General features: G+C 46.5%; 1 protein-coding gene across 3 annotated transcripts in view; it reads left to right on the forward strand.

Annotated features, from left to right (window-relative positions):
* LOC118617119 (disco-interacting protein 2 homolog A) overlaps nt 1–16969 on the forward strand; it is a 275837-nt gene that overhangs the window by 80395 nt on the left and 178473 nt on the right. For 2 of the 3 annotated variants that reach the window (XM_036242743.1, XM_036242746.1), the window contains exons 31-40: nt 412–560; nt 1353–1547; nt 2214–2387; nt 2971–3166; nt 4597–4819; nt 5178–5328; nt 6311–6997; nt 10103–10311; nt 11376–11478; nt 12676–12849. In XM_036242743.1, coding sequence (XP_036098636.1) covers nt 412–560; nt 1353–1547; nt 2214–2387; nt 2971–3166; nt 4597–4819; nt 5178–5328; nt 6311–6997; nt 10103–10311; nt 11376–11478; nt 12676–12849 — 2261 coding nt within the window. The remainder of the gene's footprint in view (nt 1–411; nt 561–1352; nt 1548–2213; nt 2388–2970; nt 3167–4596; nt 4820–5177; nt 5329–6310; nt 6998–10102; nt 10312–11375; nt 11479–12675; nt 12850–16969) is intronic. The other variant, XM_036242747.1, reaches the window with a different exon arrangement.

Here is a 16969-nt window from a genome sequence, read left to right on the forward strand (position 1 = left end):
CAGCCTCACATGGCACAGGCCAGTGGGGGAAGGGGGTCTGACAACCCTCAGCATTCTACCGAGTGTACCCAGGAATGCCCCTGAGAGAACTGCAGTTTTATTTATTTATTTATTTTTAATCCTCACCGGAGGACATTTTTCCATTTTTTGTTCAGGTAGAGTGGGAGGGAGAGAGAGGAACAGAGAGAGAGAGAGAGAGAGAGAGAAACATCGATGTGAAAGGGACACATCGAGTGGCTGCCACCCGCACAACCAACCAGGGCCGGGGACAAACTGCAACCGAGGCACGCGCCCTTTAGCGGGAACCGAACCCGGGTCTCTCAGGACCGCAGGCCGACGCTCTAACCGCTGAGCCAAACCGGCCAGGGCAGAACTGCAGTTTTAGATCCTGACTTGGTAGTGTTTTTTTAGGTGATGGCTCTGGGTGTGGAGAGACACTAAACCAAGGTACAGGAGGACTTGAAGCTCCCACTGCTAGTCCTGCAGTGTCACCCCCTGCCTTGGGAAGTTTCCAACAGCCACTGGAAGCCATGAAAGAAGTCCACCCGAAGCAAGTTAAGGTAATGGGCTGTGGGAGTGGGGCAAAGTGCGTTGGTGGGCACCATCTCTGGTCCATTCTGTAACTGCACCGTTGGCCTCAGGGTGTTGCATGAGGATCACGCTCTGCTCAGATGGCTCAGCTTCTCCATGAGGACAGCTTTCCTCCTCTCTAAGACTCCTTGGGCAGGACATAGATGCATGCCCAGTTCCTCATGCTCTATAATAAAGGACCTTCTCCTGTGCTCACAGACCGTGGGGCAAGAACTCAGGGCACATTGGGGACTGTTTGTTTACATCCTTTGGGGGCATTAGAGGGTCAGAGTGGTCAGTAGCTGGCCTGGTGCTATCTGAGGTGTCACCCATTAGCTGGGACACATGTACACACCTCCCCATGGGGCTTCCTCATAGTGTGACAGTTGTGGTCCCAGGAGAGCCAGGAAAGTGCATGGAGTCTTTGTGACCTCTCTGCAGAAGCTGGCCTGAAGCCCTGCTCTGAGCTTCTTTTAGGCTTAGGGGAGGGATGGTGTTCACTGTATAAGAACAAATGGGATGGCTAAATCATGGGGATTGTCCTTGGAGTGGCTTATACAGAAATTCACTTTCTCAAAACCAATTTGCTGCTGTCTCTGATGGTTATGGGCGAGGGAGGTTTGAAAACCTCATAGAACAGCAGGTTCTGCTCTTTGGTACAGAGGCCACGTGAGTACCATGCAGGTGGCCCCAGCAAATGTTCAGGGCGAGGGCAGGACAGTGAATGGATGAGTGCTTTCAAGCTGCTTTTCCTCCTTTCTGAAATGCTTGTCCTGTTGTAGGCTTTGCTGCAGATGGTGTATGATGAGAGCCACCATATCCTGGCCCTGTCTGAATACCATGGATACCCCAGCGCACTGAGCAAGGGCGAGCCAAGTGCACCCATTGAGCACTTTCTGAGGAGTGGCCAAGGCCCGTTGCAGGCAGTGCCAGCTCTGAGGGGGCACCTAACCCCAACACACCAACAGGGCACTAAGGTACAGAGAAACAGTGAGTTTGGACCAGTCTGAGTGAATTGTTTAGTAAAATAAGCAGGAATAGGGAAAGAGGTGGTCAGTGGTGGCAGGAACCAACCACCCTCTCACTGGCATTTCTAGGCACTAGCCACATGCTGGCCTCTTCTGGGCCCTTATTAGGGCAGCAGAGGCTTCCAGGAGGTGGGTTTGGGGTCCAGGCTCAAGCCCACAGGATCTCAGTGTCCACTCTGCAGCCAGGGAGCCAGGCTGGCCAGGAGAGGGGGCAATGCAGAAGCGAGGGCCAAATGTGAACCATGTCCAAGGGGAGCCAGCGTGCCATGGGCTTTGGAGGGAGTATGGATGGGCCCCTAGGATGGACCTGCAGGGGAGGAGGTCCAGAGCAGATGGCCAGAGGGTGGCCACCTGTGCATGCGCACATACACACCCCCACCCAGCGTCATTTCTGACCTTGGGCCTTCTCTAGACCCAGGGCCTTGTGTTGGAAAAAAGAGGTTTGACTGCTGACTTTGTTTGACCTTGTTTCACCAGTGATTTCTCTGCTCAGATGGCAGCATGCTGTGTGTGGACTGTTGGGTGCTCATGTGTTTCCTCTCCTGTAGGGGTGGCTCCTGTTCTAACCCACAGATGCATCCGTTGCAAACACTCAGCTTCTTGTTCCAATTTCAGGAACCTTCTGACACCTGCCTCGACTGGAGAGGAGAATTCCTGCAGGTCATTCAGGAGGCATTTGAAAAGGAGCGGGAGATGCTGACGGTGGAGCTGCAGCCACAACTCTGTGGCTCTGGCCCCAGGGCCCATGGCGCCCTGGTAGAGAGACTGCAGAAGGTGGTCCAGGAACAGGTAAACTTGGTCTGGTTTACCTCGGAGCTTAACCCTGTTTCAGCTGACCTGGGAACGTGACTATAACTGAGGGGAAACCCTGTTTCAGACCAAGTGTAACACCATGTTTCTGCAAGAATTCTACAACACTGAAGGAGAATCATATGTCTCTACTCTCCTTTACACCTCGTTCTGTTCTAGAAATAACTGGCCTTTCTGTGAAAGCAAAAGCATTTTTAGGCTGCCCCAGGTTGTGAGCCCTGAACCCAGGGTTGGAGGTTGGTGGGAGAGGACATAAGTTTTGAATCAGGGTGCACGGTAGGTCAGAGCAGCTCCCGGGTACAGACCAAGGTTCTGAGGGTGGAAGGTCACTCATGTCCTCAGCCAACTGCATTCTTACCTGCAGTTAGGGACTCAAACAGAGTCAGCAGCTTATCCAGCAACATTGGAGGCTTGAGTGTGCAGAGAGTGGGCTGCTCCTGCCCGGAGCCACCAGCACTTGGGACATGCTCCCTTCTCATCCTGTTTTCCCCATGGGGGTGGGCACGCCCTCCCTGCAGAGCCTTTCTACCTGACTGCTGTCCTCCTTTTAACTGGTCTCCAGGGGGACCTGCAGGAGAAGTCCTTGGAGCACCTACGTCAATCTGACAGGAGCAGCTTGCTGTCCGAGATCCAGGCCCTGCGAGCCCAACTGCGGCTGACGCACCTGCAGAACCAGGAGAAGCTGCAGCAGCTGTGTGCAGCGCTGACTAATGCAGAGGCCCGTGGGAGCCAGCAAGAGCACCAGCTGCGCAGGCAGGGTGGGTATAACCCCTCGAGTCCCAGCCCTGAGGTTCACCTGGTGGGTAAGGTAGCATGCAGGTTAGCGAACCCCCTCTGGACTGCCCAGAGCTGGATCTGGTGGCAACAGTGACATCCTGGTTTCTCTAGGTCCTTAAGTACAGGAACTTTCAGCCTCATCAGAACACTGGCTGCAACATTGCTTAGTTCATAGAACTCTGAGTAAAAATGACTCCGAGAGACCAGTCAGGGCAGAGGCTTTGCCAAGGGTCCCAGTAGGCAGTGTGGGGGGCTGGTCTCTGAGCAGGTGTGCTGGGTACCAGCAGGACCATGTTTAGGAGAGTCGCAGGACTTAAGTAGCTGTTTGTAGTTTGTACACTTAATTAGATTTTTTTTTTTTTTAAATATAGACCCTCATGGCACTTGTGAATAAAAACCATTTTGTTTTTCTCATCTACCCTTTTCTCTTGCTGACCACCAGTCAGGCCCTTGAGCACGCAGTGAATGGAGTGTCTGTCCCTGCTTTTGGCCACAGGGGAAGGAAGCACTCTATCCATGCCTTAGCCTTAAATAGGAAGTTAACTGTGATCCTCACAGATGCCCTCTATCAGCTCTGGCAAGTCCCTTCTTAGTTTTGGAAGCTGAATGATGGCCAACTAAGTCTGTCTAGTTGGAGCAGTCTTGCATTTTGGCTTGACCCCTCTCTGTGGCATTATCCTTTGTGCATTTCTGGGTGAGTTTGCTCATATTTTGCATCTGCATTCATGAGAGATACTAGTCTGTAGTTTTCTTTCTTCTGGTTTTGTTATTGGAGTAGTATCAGCCTCATGGACGATTGATATCTGTCTGCTTCTTCTGTTTTTCAGAGGAGTTTTTATAGAACTAGATTTATTTCTTAAGTTTTGAGAGAATTCTGTATTGAAGCCATCTGGACTGGAGTTGTCTATGGTGGGAGGCATTTAACATAGGAGTGGCAGGTAGCATGGCATTTTAAAATGACCACAGGGATGGTCATACTTGGCTTTTCTGCTCTGAGCCACCTCCCACATGCAGATCCATCTTGGCTTAGTCCATACTTTGCCTCCAGGGAGACCCCAGGTCTGAATTGTTGCAGGGGCAGAGAGGGCGTGTGGCCCACCCTAGGGAACCATATTGTGTTCGCATGGCCATCATGGCCTATGTGTATCATGCATGCTTTCTGCCCACGAGTTTTTGGGTGCGCCCCAGCCAGTAGGGTGAGGTCTGGTACCATGCATGGTGGAGGAACCAGCAACAGGCAGAAGGAATCTATCCCTGAGTGTCCTGGCACCATCAGAAGCGATGGTTTTTTTGGTTACAGAAACGTCATTCTCCCTGTGCCCTTATTGGCATGTCTGTAATTAAATCATCTGTACAGCTCTCTTTGGACTCATGAATAATCCTACTTTATGTTCTTTAATTTTTTTCTTAGTTGAATTACTGGCATATAAAGTTGAGCAGGAAAAATGTATAGTGAGTGATCTGCAGAAAACCCTCAATGAAGAGCAAGAGAAAGCAAATAACGTCCGGAAGCTGCTGTTGGTGGAGCAGAATGCAGTCAAAGCTTTGAAATCTGAGCTTTGTGAGTGTAAACAGGACAATGAGAGGCTGCTGAAGTCTCTCAGTGACGTGCAGAAGGAGGTTCTCCAGTTGAGGTACGGCACTGGCACTGCCTTCGTGATACGCAGCCTGCTAACCCCCAGGCTGTCGTCAGACTTTTTTTAGAAGAATAAATGGAAGTCACATAGTTCTCAATACATCTTTCTTGGCAGTGAGGTTACAGAGCCTGTGGTGTCATGACTTGTGGGTGCTGCATGCTTGGTAGGTGTTGGACAAAGATGCCCTGATCCTGTGTGTTTAGAGCGGGAAGGCAGGACTGAGCATGTGTGCAGATAATAAGGAAGCAACAGGGCCCACTGTCCTCATCCTGGGAGCCCCCGGCCCCTGAAGGCCAGTCTGTGTCTCCTCAGAGTGTTGGACAACATGGGCATGATAGCCTCTCTTCCTGCACAGGTCCGTACTAGACAGCAAGGAGAACGACCTGAAGGCTGCACTTCAGGAGCTGGAGGGCGAGCGCCAGAAGGAGCATGCCCTGCAAAGCCGGCTGGAGCAGGAGCAGCTGCAGCACCTGCAGAGGGAAGGCCAGAACTCCAAGGCTCTGGAGGTGAGGGGACCAGGGCTGGCCTCGTCACTATACCAGCCAGGGGTGGGAGCTGGGAGGCCATTCTCGTTGATGCTGCCTCTCATTCTTGTTGGGGAAAGCAGGCCCAGGTGATAGGATTTTGAGGTAGTGAGGTAGGTACAACATTCGGCAGCGTCTTCAGGTACAACATTCGGCAGCTTTGCAGTGACAGACTGTGTGATGACCATGATGCCAGTGCTGTGCCACACATGTCCCCACCATCTCTGAGAGTTTGGTTCTGCAGGGTGGACGCAGCCTCTTGGCTGGTCTTCGCACAAGGTACAGCCTCAGAAGCCTGTGTTAACCAGATAAATGGCAGTGACCCAGCTCCTTCTTGGGATGCATGGTGTGTGTGAATTAGTGTTTTGTTTGGCAGCTTGATAACCACGTGTCCAGCAGGTGTTCTGTAGTCCTGGCCAAGCTGACCATCAGTTTCCCGGTTTGGGCGAAGCTGTCTTTAACAACACGGGCCATCGTTCAGTGCAAACTGCATGTGTGTCTTCTAGTGTCCTGGATATTGTGGTTCTAAGGAAGGGAGAATGAACCCAGGATGTATATGTGCATTTATCAAAAAAAGTAACAAAAATGATTACACAGTTCTCTTAAAAAACACAGTTTTGAACTATGTGGGTCTACTTATTTGTGGATTTTCACTTGACTGCTGGTTCATTTGACTGGGGCGCTTCAAACCTGCATTGTTCCAAGGGTCAGCTTTGTAGTTGGGGATTGGCACATGCAGAGGGCCAACTGTAGTTACATGCAGATTTCTGACTTCAAGAGAGGTCGGTGCCCCTAACACCCACGTGGTTGAAGGGTCAGCCATACATACTTCTTTCATCCACAAGGTAAATTTCAAAAGGTATAATTGCTGGCCAAAGAATAGAAACAGAAACTTGGGCAGGAAAACGGTTTTAGGTACTTTTCTTTAGATTTTATTTTTCCATTTTATATTTCCCTGATCCAGGACTTAAGAATATCTTTGGAGAAGCAATATGCTCAGAATAATCGACTATGTGTAGCACTGAAACATGAGCAGACAGCAAAGGACAACCTTCAAAAAGAGCTGCAGATTGAGTCCTCGCGCTGTGAGGCACTATTGGCGCAGGAGCGGAGCCGGCTCTCCAAGCTACACCGGAACTTGGAGGCTGCGCAGGGCCGCTCGCTGGAGCTGTCTGAGGCCTTGCAGCACGAGCGAGTCCTGACAGAGCAGCTGAGCCGGCGGGCACAGGAGGCCTGTGCTCACCAGGAGACACAGGTGCACCGTGCGCTGCTGCGGAAGCTGAAAGATGAGACGACCCGGGTGGCAGAGCTGCAGGCAGCACTGGAGAAAGTACAACAGCATGCTGTGTGTGCTCAGCAGCAGCTGGAGGCTGAGGTTCGGAGGCGCTGTGCAGAGCTTGAGAGAGAGAAGGAGGTGAGTGCCAAGCTGAGGTCCACTGTGCAGGCCCTGCGGACCCCCAAACCAGAGCCGAGCTGTGATCGGGACAGGGAGAGGGAGAAGCCCACATGGCTGCAGGCAAAGTTAGAGCAGTTACACACGAGGTTGGCAGAGCAAGGAGGACTCAAGGACACAAGGAGAAGAGTGGAGACAAGGCAGAGTCGGGCAGATGCGGACAAGTGGAAGAAGTGGCAGAGAGACAAGGAGAAACTGGTGAGAGCCGCCCTTGGCCAATATCAACACTTAGCAACCAAGTTGATAGGGTTAGGGTGACCCGCAGAATGGGGGGTTTGTTCTGGTCCCTACTATTCAGCTTGCCTGTAATGTCCTATGCTAGAAGCAGTAACCACTGCAACTCTATGGCAGAATTGGAAGTCAGGAAGTGTACATCTCTTTACTTTGTTCTTTTTCACGGTCGTTTGGATCTAGGGGACTCTGGCAGTTTCACACGCGTTTGAGGACTGACTTGTTTCTGTAAAAAAGGCCATTGGCGTTGTAACAGGCATTGCACCAGCTCTTTAGGTTGCTTTGAGAAATATTGTCACCTTCATCATGTTCTTCCCACCTGTGAAATGAGATCTCTCCATTCATGTAGGTCTTTTAATGTCTTTCAACAGTTTTTTGTAACTTTAAGATGATAAGCTTTGTACTTTTGTTAAACTTATGCTAAGTATGTTATTGTTTTTGATGTTGCTATAAATGGAATTTTTTCTTAGTTTTACTTCAGACTGTTCATTGCTGGTGTACAGCAGCAGTCCAGTTGACTTTTGTATGCTGAACTTGTGTCCCTCAACCTAACTGTACTTGTTCATTAGTCCTAGTATTTTTTAATGGACTCTGGGATTTTCCATGTACAAGATCATGTCATTGCACATAGGCATAGTTTTCCTTTTCCATCTGATGTCTTCATTTCCTCTTCCTGCCTGACTGCCCTAGCTAGACCTTACGATGCAACATTGATGGAAGTGGTGAGGCAATATCGTGCCTTGTTCCTCACTGACTGTAGGGCGAGCAGACAGTCTTTCCCCTTCAAGTAGATGGGAGTTATGGGATTTTTGAGATATCCTGTTTCTGAGGAAATTCTTTTCTATTGCTAGCTTTTTAAATCTTCATTATTTTTAATCATAAGAGTATATTGGATTTTGCTTTTTCAGTATCTTTTGAGATCTATGGTTTTTGAACTTTCTTCTATTGATATGGTGTATTACATTGATTTTCATATGTCAAGCCATCTGTGCATTCCTTGGGATGAATTCCACTTGATTTTGGTGTATAATTATTTTTATATGGTGCTAGATTCAGTTTGCTAGTATTTTGCATCTGTATTCATAAGGGACATTGATCTGCAGTTTTATTTACTTGTGATATCTTTGGTTTTTGAAATCAGGATGATTTGGGCCTCACCTGATGGGCTGGGTAGTATTCCCTCTTTTATTTTTTAGATGGGCCTTAGTTTTAGATACATTTTCTGTCAAACAAAAGCCTTTGTTTCTAAGGAAATTATATCCTGTGCCTTCTCATGGATTGACATTTATTTTGACCTGTTTAAAAAATATTTTCTAAAAACTTGGAAAAAAAACTTTCACAATTTTTGTTTTTACAGATTATAAAAAGTTTTTAAAAATGCACAATGAAAATGAATGGCCTAGTTTTTTTTCCAGAAGTTAGCCTGCCATGAAAGTTGAGAAATGAATATGTGTTTCTAAGAACAAAACTCTAGGTTTCTAAATGATACAATATTCCAAATGCTATATAATCAGTAAGTTAACATGAGGGAAATAATTAGTATTTTTAACAGCTTTACTGAGATACAACTTACATACCATTGAGTTTACGCGTGTAAGTGGCATAATTCACTGGTTTTTGGTATTTTGAAAGAGCTGTTCAACCATCACTACAGTCAGTTTTAGAACATGCTCATCACTCCAACATGGAACCCCATCCCCATGAGCAGTCGCTCCCTATTCCCCATCCTAGCCCCACGCAACCACTAATCTACTTTCCAGCTCTAGATGGAAATCATACAGATTTAGTGACCTTTTGTGTCTGGCTTCTTTCATGCTTTCAAGGTTTGTCCATGTTGTAGCATGTGTCAGTATGATTAATATTTTTCACTGTGTTAACCTTTTAAATAGTTGTGATGTTTATCACCAGATGTCTTGAAAAGTGGAGCAGTGTGCAGCCAGATGGCATCCCCAGTTGTTTTGTGGAGGCGAGTGGAATTAAGTCCCTGGGTGGGCTTTGGTGACTTAGGAACCCCAGAATGCATTCAAGATTTTGTGCATGAATGTGTGTTGGCCTTTTTTTCTCCTGGGAAAAGGGGTCTATAGCCTTCATGTGCTTCTCAGATGACCTCCCCAAACCGCATATAAAGTTTCCGCCAAACAATTTTATTTAATTTAGTTTTGATATTTCTTTATAAAACTGAGTGGTATAACATGATTACTTAAAAGACATAATTACAAAGAAATGTTTTCTGAGTTAAATTTATAACAGTTTTTCGTGATGCACTGAAAGGGGGGGGTTCTGTAAACCCCATACCCGGCGACCTCGGCCATGTCATCCTCACTGTGCAGGGGTTGTGCAGCTGGAGGCTCAGCTTGGGTTCTGGGCTCCAGAGGTTCTGTCCCCAGCTTGGCAGAGCCTTGTCTGCTCATTTCCAGTCACACGGACTTCTCTTCCCCATGAGGAGTCCCTTCTACCCTGAGCTGTCCTTGGCCAACTGCCTCTGCCCAGTCTGGTCACCGTCGAAGGGTTAACTCTTCTAGTGGAGACTCAGGTTTTGGGTATTGGGTAGGGAGTGCATCCTTGCTGACTGACTTTTCCCAGTACCTCCTTGGGGGAGAACGTTGTACCATTTGGGGGGTTTTCGGTTAGTGAGGCCCCAGGGGACCCCCAGATTCATGGTATGCATATGCACATGCATGTTCTGTGTCTGTGTGTTGATATGTACATGAATGTGTGTGTTGAGAGTAGGGGACCAGAACTTGGGCCTATGAGGCTTTGTCCCTGCAGGTGTCAGTGTCCTTGCCCTTCTCCTTTGTACTCATGCTTACCCTGGGCCTATGAAAGTCTAGATGTTCTCAGAAATAAACACAAAACCTCATCCCTTAGATTTTGCAATTGGATTGTGCTGTCTCTGAGGCAGGGGCTCTTCTGACCTCATGTTACACTTGAAGCACCCAGCATGGAGGTCCCATTGGGGGTGGTGTGCAGAGCAGTCCAGCCCCTGAATCTGATGCTGGGTGGAGCCCCGTGGTGTAGGGCTAGGTTTCTGGAATGTGTGTGATGGTCTTTTCTGTTCTGCATTGACAACAGAGAGAGTTAGAATTGCAGCGCCAGCGTCACGAGCACAAGATCAAGCAACTTCAGCAGAAGATGAGGGAGCTGGAGGCCAGGGAGGTAGCGCACCTGCCCCCAGAATCAGAGCATCTCCGAGAGCAGCAGCAGGGCCTGGAGATGATTCGGCAGCAGCTGCTCTGTGCAGCAGGGCTGCTGACCAGCTTCATCAACCAGACTGTAGACAGGTCAGTCACGGAGAACCAGACTTGGGTGTGTCTGCGATTTAGGTCCATGTTTTAATTAAACTCTGTTTCTCGTCCCACGTGCTTGGATAGGTTAGAGGCAGCGCTCTCTTGACTTCTAGTATGTCAGAAAAATTTGAGTTTCTTTTAAATTGGTTCTCCCCACACCCCTTTATAATTGTTCACCACCCAGAGGGTTCAGGCCTGATGCCAGCCCCCCCTGAGCCTGCTAAGCTGGGCACTGCCGGTATCTGCTGTGTCAGCCTCACGCGAGGCTCTGGGGCTGCCATTCATGTGAAGAGAATATGTTTCACAGTTGAGAAGCCGAGACAGGTGTTTTGTTTGAACAGAACAATTAATGTTGACATTTGCCCTTTTCTATACGCACAGAAACTTAAACACAATTCTCCTCTCTATAGTTGGGTTTACTTTATAGAGCAACAAAGATTCATTTAGGACACTGTTCTAATAACTGACACAATCCCAGCAGAAAGCAGGAGTAGGAGGGGAAGTGCTGAGGGAGCCTCAATGGTCAGTGGCTGGAGTTTTCTGAGCTTTATAGACTGACCACCCCAGAGCTACACTGCCTCTCTGCTGCCACCATCACTGGGGGCTCCCAGCAGCCACCTTTATGGACAAAACGTGGCTTGATGAAATGCTTGACAAGCACATTACCAGTGGTCCACACAAGGTCCTCCCGGAACCCCTGGCTCTCACAAACTCATTTTTTTTTTTTTTATCCTCACCCGAGGATATTTTTCCATTTTTTGTACAGATAGAGAGGGAGGGAGAGAGAGGAAGGGAGAGAGAGAGAAACATCGACGTGAAGGGACACATCGAGTGGCTGCCACCCGCACGACCAACCAGGGCCGGGGACAAACTGCAACCGAAGTACGTGCCCTTAGCGGGAACCGAACCCGGGTCTCTCCGGACCGCAGGCCAACGCTCTAACCGCTGAGCCAAACCGGCCAGGGCCACAAACTCATCTTCACAGTGTCTTGCTTGGCATTAGTTGATGGTCGAATGGAATTTGTATGAACTTTTAAAATGTTTGTTTATTTTTACAGGACAATTAATGATTGGACGTCATCAAACGAGAAAGCAGTGACGTCTTTATTGCAGATGTTAGAGGAACTCAAGTCCCAGCTGAGCACGTCTACCTCTCCCCAGGTGAGAATCCAACTCCTCTAGGTGAGAGACAGCTGCTGAGGCCTGGGGCCTGGTTTCTTTTTTATTGTGACTGGTTATTCTTCCCTCATTACCTCCTTCTCTGTTTTTAAGTTTTCAGTATGGATGAGTAAGCATGTGCCTTCTCCTGTGTCTGGAAGGGGCACTCACTTGCGCTTTCTCTGGTGCCTCCTGGCCTGGTGGTCTGTTGTGCTCCATCCTAGCCTGCTCTTTGAGGACTTGTGTTGAGAGCCTCAGTGATTTGGACCTCCGAGGCTGAAGGGGAAGTGCTGTGCTCCCCATCAGCTGCATCTGAAGGCATTTGAAGTTGCTGATACAAATTTCTAATAAATGCACTCTGATAATTATAAAATCTTGATGTTTATCTGAAAGCAGTGTGCATGTGATGAGCACCTTTGACCTGCTCACCCTCTGACCGCTTGCCCTCTCTGATGCATCTTATCTCTGACCTGCTCACTGAGTGTAGTTGGTGGGTGGGTGTAGTACATCCTGCCCTCTTGTCTTTTGGGCCCCATGGCTTCCTCAGTGTCCCATGCCCTCCGCAGGCTGAAGGTTCCTCTGATTAGGAGGATAATGATCCTGTTTTAAGGGACTTACTCATTGGGCCTCAGGGATGAGCACACAATGTTCCCTGGTCACCTCAGATGCTACCTGTCTGCAGTGTTATTAGCAAAGAGTGTCGTATCTGTAATAGGCCTACTTTGTTTGTATAGTCCAATTTTGTGTCAAATCTGTTTCATAGAGGATTGGAAAGAAATGTGTTTTGAAAACTTTTATTATTGCCTGTTCCACAGATGGACAACTCTTTCTAGCTCCACAAGTTTCCCATTGAATCCCAGAAACATTGAAAATGATAATACCTAAAAACAACCAACAATAAAAAACACAAATAGCATGTATGCTTTTTTTTAAAAATCTGCACCTGAGGATATTTTTCTATTTATCTTAAGACAGAGTGGAAAGGGGAGAGAGGGAGAGAAGAGAGGAGAGAGAGAAACATTGATGTGAGAGGGACATACCGACTGCTTGCCTCCCACATGACCCTGACCAGGGCCAGGGACGAACTGCAACTGAGATACATGTGACTCATTGGTCTACCACTGAGCCGAACTGGCCAGGGCAGTGTGTATGCTTTTTAACAAAAGTCCTGTACATTTATTTTTTATTTCTTCTTTCAAGAAAAAAATAACAGCACAGGTACAGGTCCAGCTGGTGGACGTGTTACTGAAAGAAAATGATTCTCTTACCAACGCTCTCAGCACCGTGACCCAGGAGAAGGCGGAGCTGTGCAGGGCCGCCTCCCGGCTGGAGAAAACACTCAAGCACCACCTGCTGAAGGGCTGCGCTCTCAGTGTATGTGACTCCCACTCCTGCGGGGGTTGAGGGTGAAGTGAGCTGGGCTTCCTTCATGGCTAGCTAGTTAGCCACTCTGGGCTCCTTCCTCCCTAACGGCCACAGTATCTTATTTAACATTCTAGCCAATTATCTACCCTGTTCACAGACACAAATACATGCACACACACTGTCACACATGGCCCTTGCCACGAGAGGGTGTTTGATACATGTTTACGAAAGGAAATTTTGACTAAGAATATAATAATCTGATGAAATTAGAATTTTATTTGACTTTTACCTAATGAAAATAATTTTATGATTTTCCTGATTTATGAAGTTTGATAGATTGTGGAGTGCCTATTTTTTTTATATTTTAGGTTGATTTTTGCTTGTGATTTGCTTTACTTTTTTTACGATGAAAAGTTTTTATAGCCCAGCCGGTATGGCTCAGTGGTTGGGCATCGACCCATGCACCAAGAGGTCGCTGGTTCGATTCCCATGTTGTGGGCCCAATTCCCAGTTGGGGGTATGCAGGAACTGGCTAGTCGATGTTCTCTGTCATCAATGTTTCTATCTCTCTCTCCCTCTCTCTCTAAAAATCAATAAAGAAAAAAATTGTTTTTAAGTTTTTACAAATTACCTTTTAATTTACATATGGTAAAATCTGTTCCTTATTGGTGTGATGTCACTTCAGTTTTCACATGTGCATGGACCCAGGCTCTGCCCCCTGCCCTGTGGTTTTCTTTCTCCAGATGTAGTATAAGTTGGAACCACAGCATGTAGCCTTTGAAGACTCTTTACTTCCTTCATGATGCATTTGAGGTCCATCTGGGTGTTGATCACAACAGCTTGTTCCTCCTTATTACTCATCTGTGTTTGAGGCATGAATGTATCTCAGTTTAACCATTTATCTACTGAAAGACATATGAGTTGCTTCCAGTTTCTGACTGTTACAAGCATCGTTCATATAAACACTGTGTACATGGTGGTGTGTGGACATGTTTCATTTCTCTGTGTAAATGCCTAGGGCTGGGATTGCTGCATCTTACGGTGAGTTTGTGTTTGACTTCTGTATTAACCATGCCTCATTGTTGTCCAGGATGGCTGCACAAGGCAAGGTGTGCATTGCAGCTACTCTGCATCATCACACTTGGTTTTCTTAGTACTTTTATCAACATTCTGGTGGGTATAAAGTGGCATCTGTGTATCTTATTTGGTTAAAGTCTTGGCCCCTTTTTAATTGGGATTGTTTGTTTTCTTGCTGAGTTTTTTTTATCCTCACCCAAGGACATTTTTTTCTGCATTAATCTTCAGACAGAGTGGGCGGGGGAGAGAGAGGGAGAGGGATAGATTGATGCGAGAGAGACACATCGACTGGATGCCACCCACACAACCCCAACTGAGGCTAGGGACAAACTGCAACCGAGGTACATGCCTTTAAGCAGGAACCGAACCCTGGACTCTCTGGTCCATGGGCCAACACTGTAACTGCTGAACCAAACTGGCCAGGGCTCTTGCTGAGTTTTGAGAGTTCTTTCTGCATTCTGGATAAAACACCTTTGTTAGAATGTGTTTTACTAATATTTTCTCCTGCTGTGCTGTCTCCTCTGTATAGTATTCTTTGCGAAACAAAGTTTCTTATTTAGATGAAGTCCTGTGTATCAAATTGTTTTATGGATTATGCCAATAATTTTATAGTTTTACCTTTTTTTTTATATCCTCACCCGAGGACATTTCTCCATTTTTTATTCAGATAGAGTGGGAGGGGGAGCGAGGAAGAGAGAGAGAGAGAAACATCGACATGAAAGGGACACATCGAGTGGCTGCCACCCACACGACCAGCGAGGGTCAGGGCCAAACTGCAACCGAGGTATGTGCCCTTAGCGGGAACCGAACCCAGGTCTCTCTGGACCACAGGCCAGTGCTCTAACCGCTGAGCCAAACTGGCCAGGGCTATAGTTTTACTTTTGACTTTGAGGTCTACAGTCCACTTTATTTAAAAAAATTTTTTTTTGCATCCTCACCCAAGGACATTTTTTTCCATTTTTTTGTTCAGATAGAGTGGGAGGGAGAGAGAGGAAGAGAGAGAGAGAGAGAGAGAGAGAGAGAGAGAGACATCGACGTGAAAGGGACACATCAAGTGGCTGCCACCTACACGACCAACCAGGGCCAGGGACAAACTACAACCAAGGTACATGCCCTTAGCGGGAACTGAACCCGGGTGTATCAGGACCGCAGGCCGACGCTCTAACCGCTGAGCCAAACCGGCCAGGGCTACAATTCACTTTAAATTAATTTTTGTTTATGGTCTGAGAGACAGGTAGAGGATTATTTTTATGCATATTGATAACCCAGTTATTCAGGCACACTTTGTTGAAAAGATTGTTCTTTCTCCTTGAATTGTTTTTGTGCCTGTGTCAAAAACCAGTGAACAATATTTGTGTAGGTGTCTGAGTTCTCTCTTATATTCCACTGGTCTATGTGTTTGTCCTTTACCAGCTGTCTGTAGGTTTATATTATATCTTCATATAGGTAGTGGAAATGCTCCAATTTTTTTTTTCTTTTTCAAATTATTTGGCTAGTCTAGTTCCTCTGTCCTTTAATATAAACTTTAGAACCTTGCTGACTATTTTTATTGGGGTTGTTTTAATCTATAGATCAATGGGGGGGAAATAGGAAGGTAAAGTGGTATAGCCACTTTGGAAACCAGTCTGGCTGTTCCTCAGAATAGATAGATCTGCTCTCTTAGCCAGCAATTCTACTTCTAGGTATTTATCTGGAAAAAATATATATATTCACATAAAGCCCGGCTGGTGTGGCTCAGTGGTTGAGCGTTGACCCAAGCAATAAGAGATTGCTGGTTGGATTCCTGGTCAGGACACATGCCCAGGTTGTGGACCAAATCCCCAGTGGGGGGCATGCAGGAGGCATCCAGTTGATGTTCTCTCTCTTCGATGTTTCTATCTCTCTCTCTCTCTCTCTCAAATCAATAATGAAAAAAAATTTAAAAATAAAACTTGTGCACAAATGTTCTTACCATCATTATTCATCGTAGCTCAAGAGTAAAAATAACCCCAATGTCCACTAATGGATGAATAAATAAGATATAGTATATCCATAAATAAAATATTATTCAGCAATTAAAAGGAGTGAAGGACTGATAACGCAGTGTGTAGCATGGGTGAGCGTAGAAAATATTATTATAAGTGTAAGAAGCCAGTAGCAAAAGACCGTATATTGTATGATTTTATTTATATGAAATGTCTAGAAGAGGCAAATCTATTGAGATAGAAGACAGATTAGTGGTTGCCTGGGGGAGTGACTGCTAATGGGACAGAGCTTTGTGGGGAGTTATAAAAGTGTTCTTGAATTAGACAGTGTAATGGTTCCACGATTCTGTGAATATACTAAAAATCAATTGATTACTTTAAAAGGACACATTTTATGGTATGTGAATTATATCCCATTGAAGCTGTTGTAAAACATTTGGGCAAGAATTGACATCTCAACTACATTGAACCTTCACATCCCTTAACTTGGCGTATCTCTCCATGTATTTAGATTTTTTTAAATGTCTTTCCTAAATATACTATAGCTGTCAGCATGCAAATCCTATAAACATTTTGTTAGATTTATATCGAAATATTTTATTTTTCAAGGGACTGTTGTAAATAGTACTTGTCAGACATTTTGTGTTCTCGTCGTGCGTGGCTCATATATGGAAGCATGACTGATGCTTGTGGGGGACCTGTGACTTGAAACCTCAGTAGCCTCACTTTAGCCCTATGAGCCTTTTCTTGGGTTTTCTATAGAAAAAGGAGTTTTATTTTTTTTCTATTTGAATACTTGGGGGTTTTTTTTTTTCTTGCCTGTTTGGCCAGGACTCCCAGAACACTATTGGGCAAGTGCTATGAGGAGTGCATACTCGCCTGGTTCCATCAGGGGTGGAGCCTCAGTCTGTCCATGAGGGAGGATACAGGTACTTTTGTGGACGTCCTTGTCAGTTTGAAGAAATTCCATTCTGTTCCTAGTTTGCTGAGACTTTTTGTCATAAATGGATGTTGAAATTTGTTGTGCTTTCCTGCATCTGTCAGTATGTTAATATGGTGGATCATACAGATTTTTAATGCTGACTCTA

This window comes from Molossus molossus, unplaced genomic scaffold (genome assembly GCF_014108415.1).
Source record: "Molossus molossus isolate mMolMol1 unplaced genomic scaffold, mMolMol1.p scaffold_m16_p_5, whole genome shotgun sequence".
Taxonomy (NCBI): domain Eukaryota; kingdom Metazoa; phylum Chordata; class Mammalia; order Chiroptera; family Molossidae; genus Molossus; species Molossus molossus.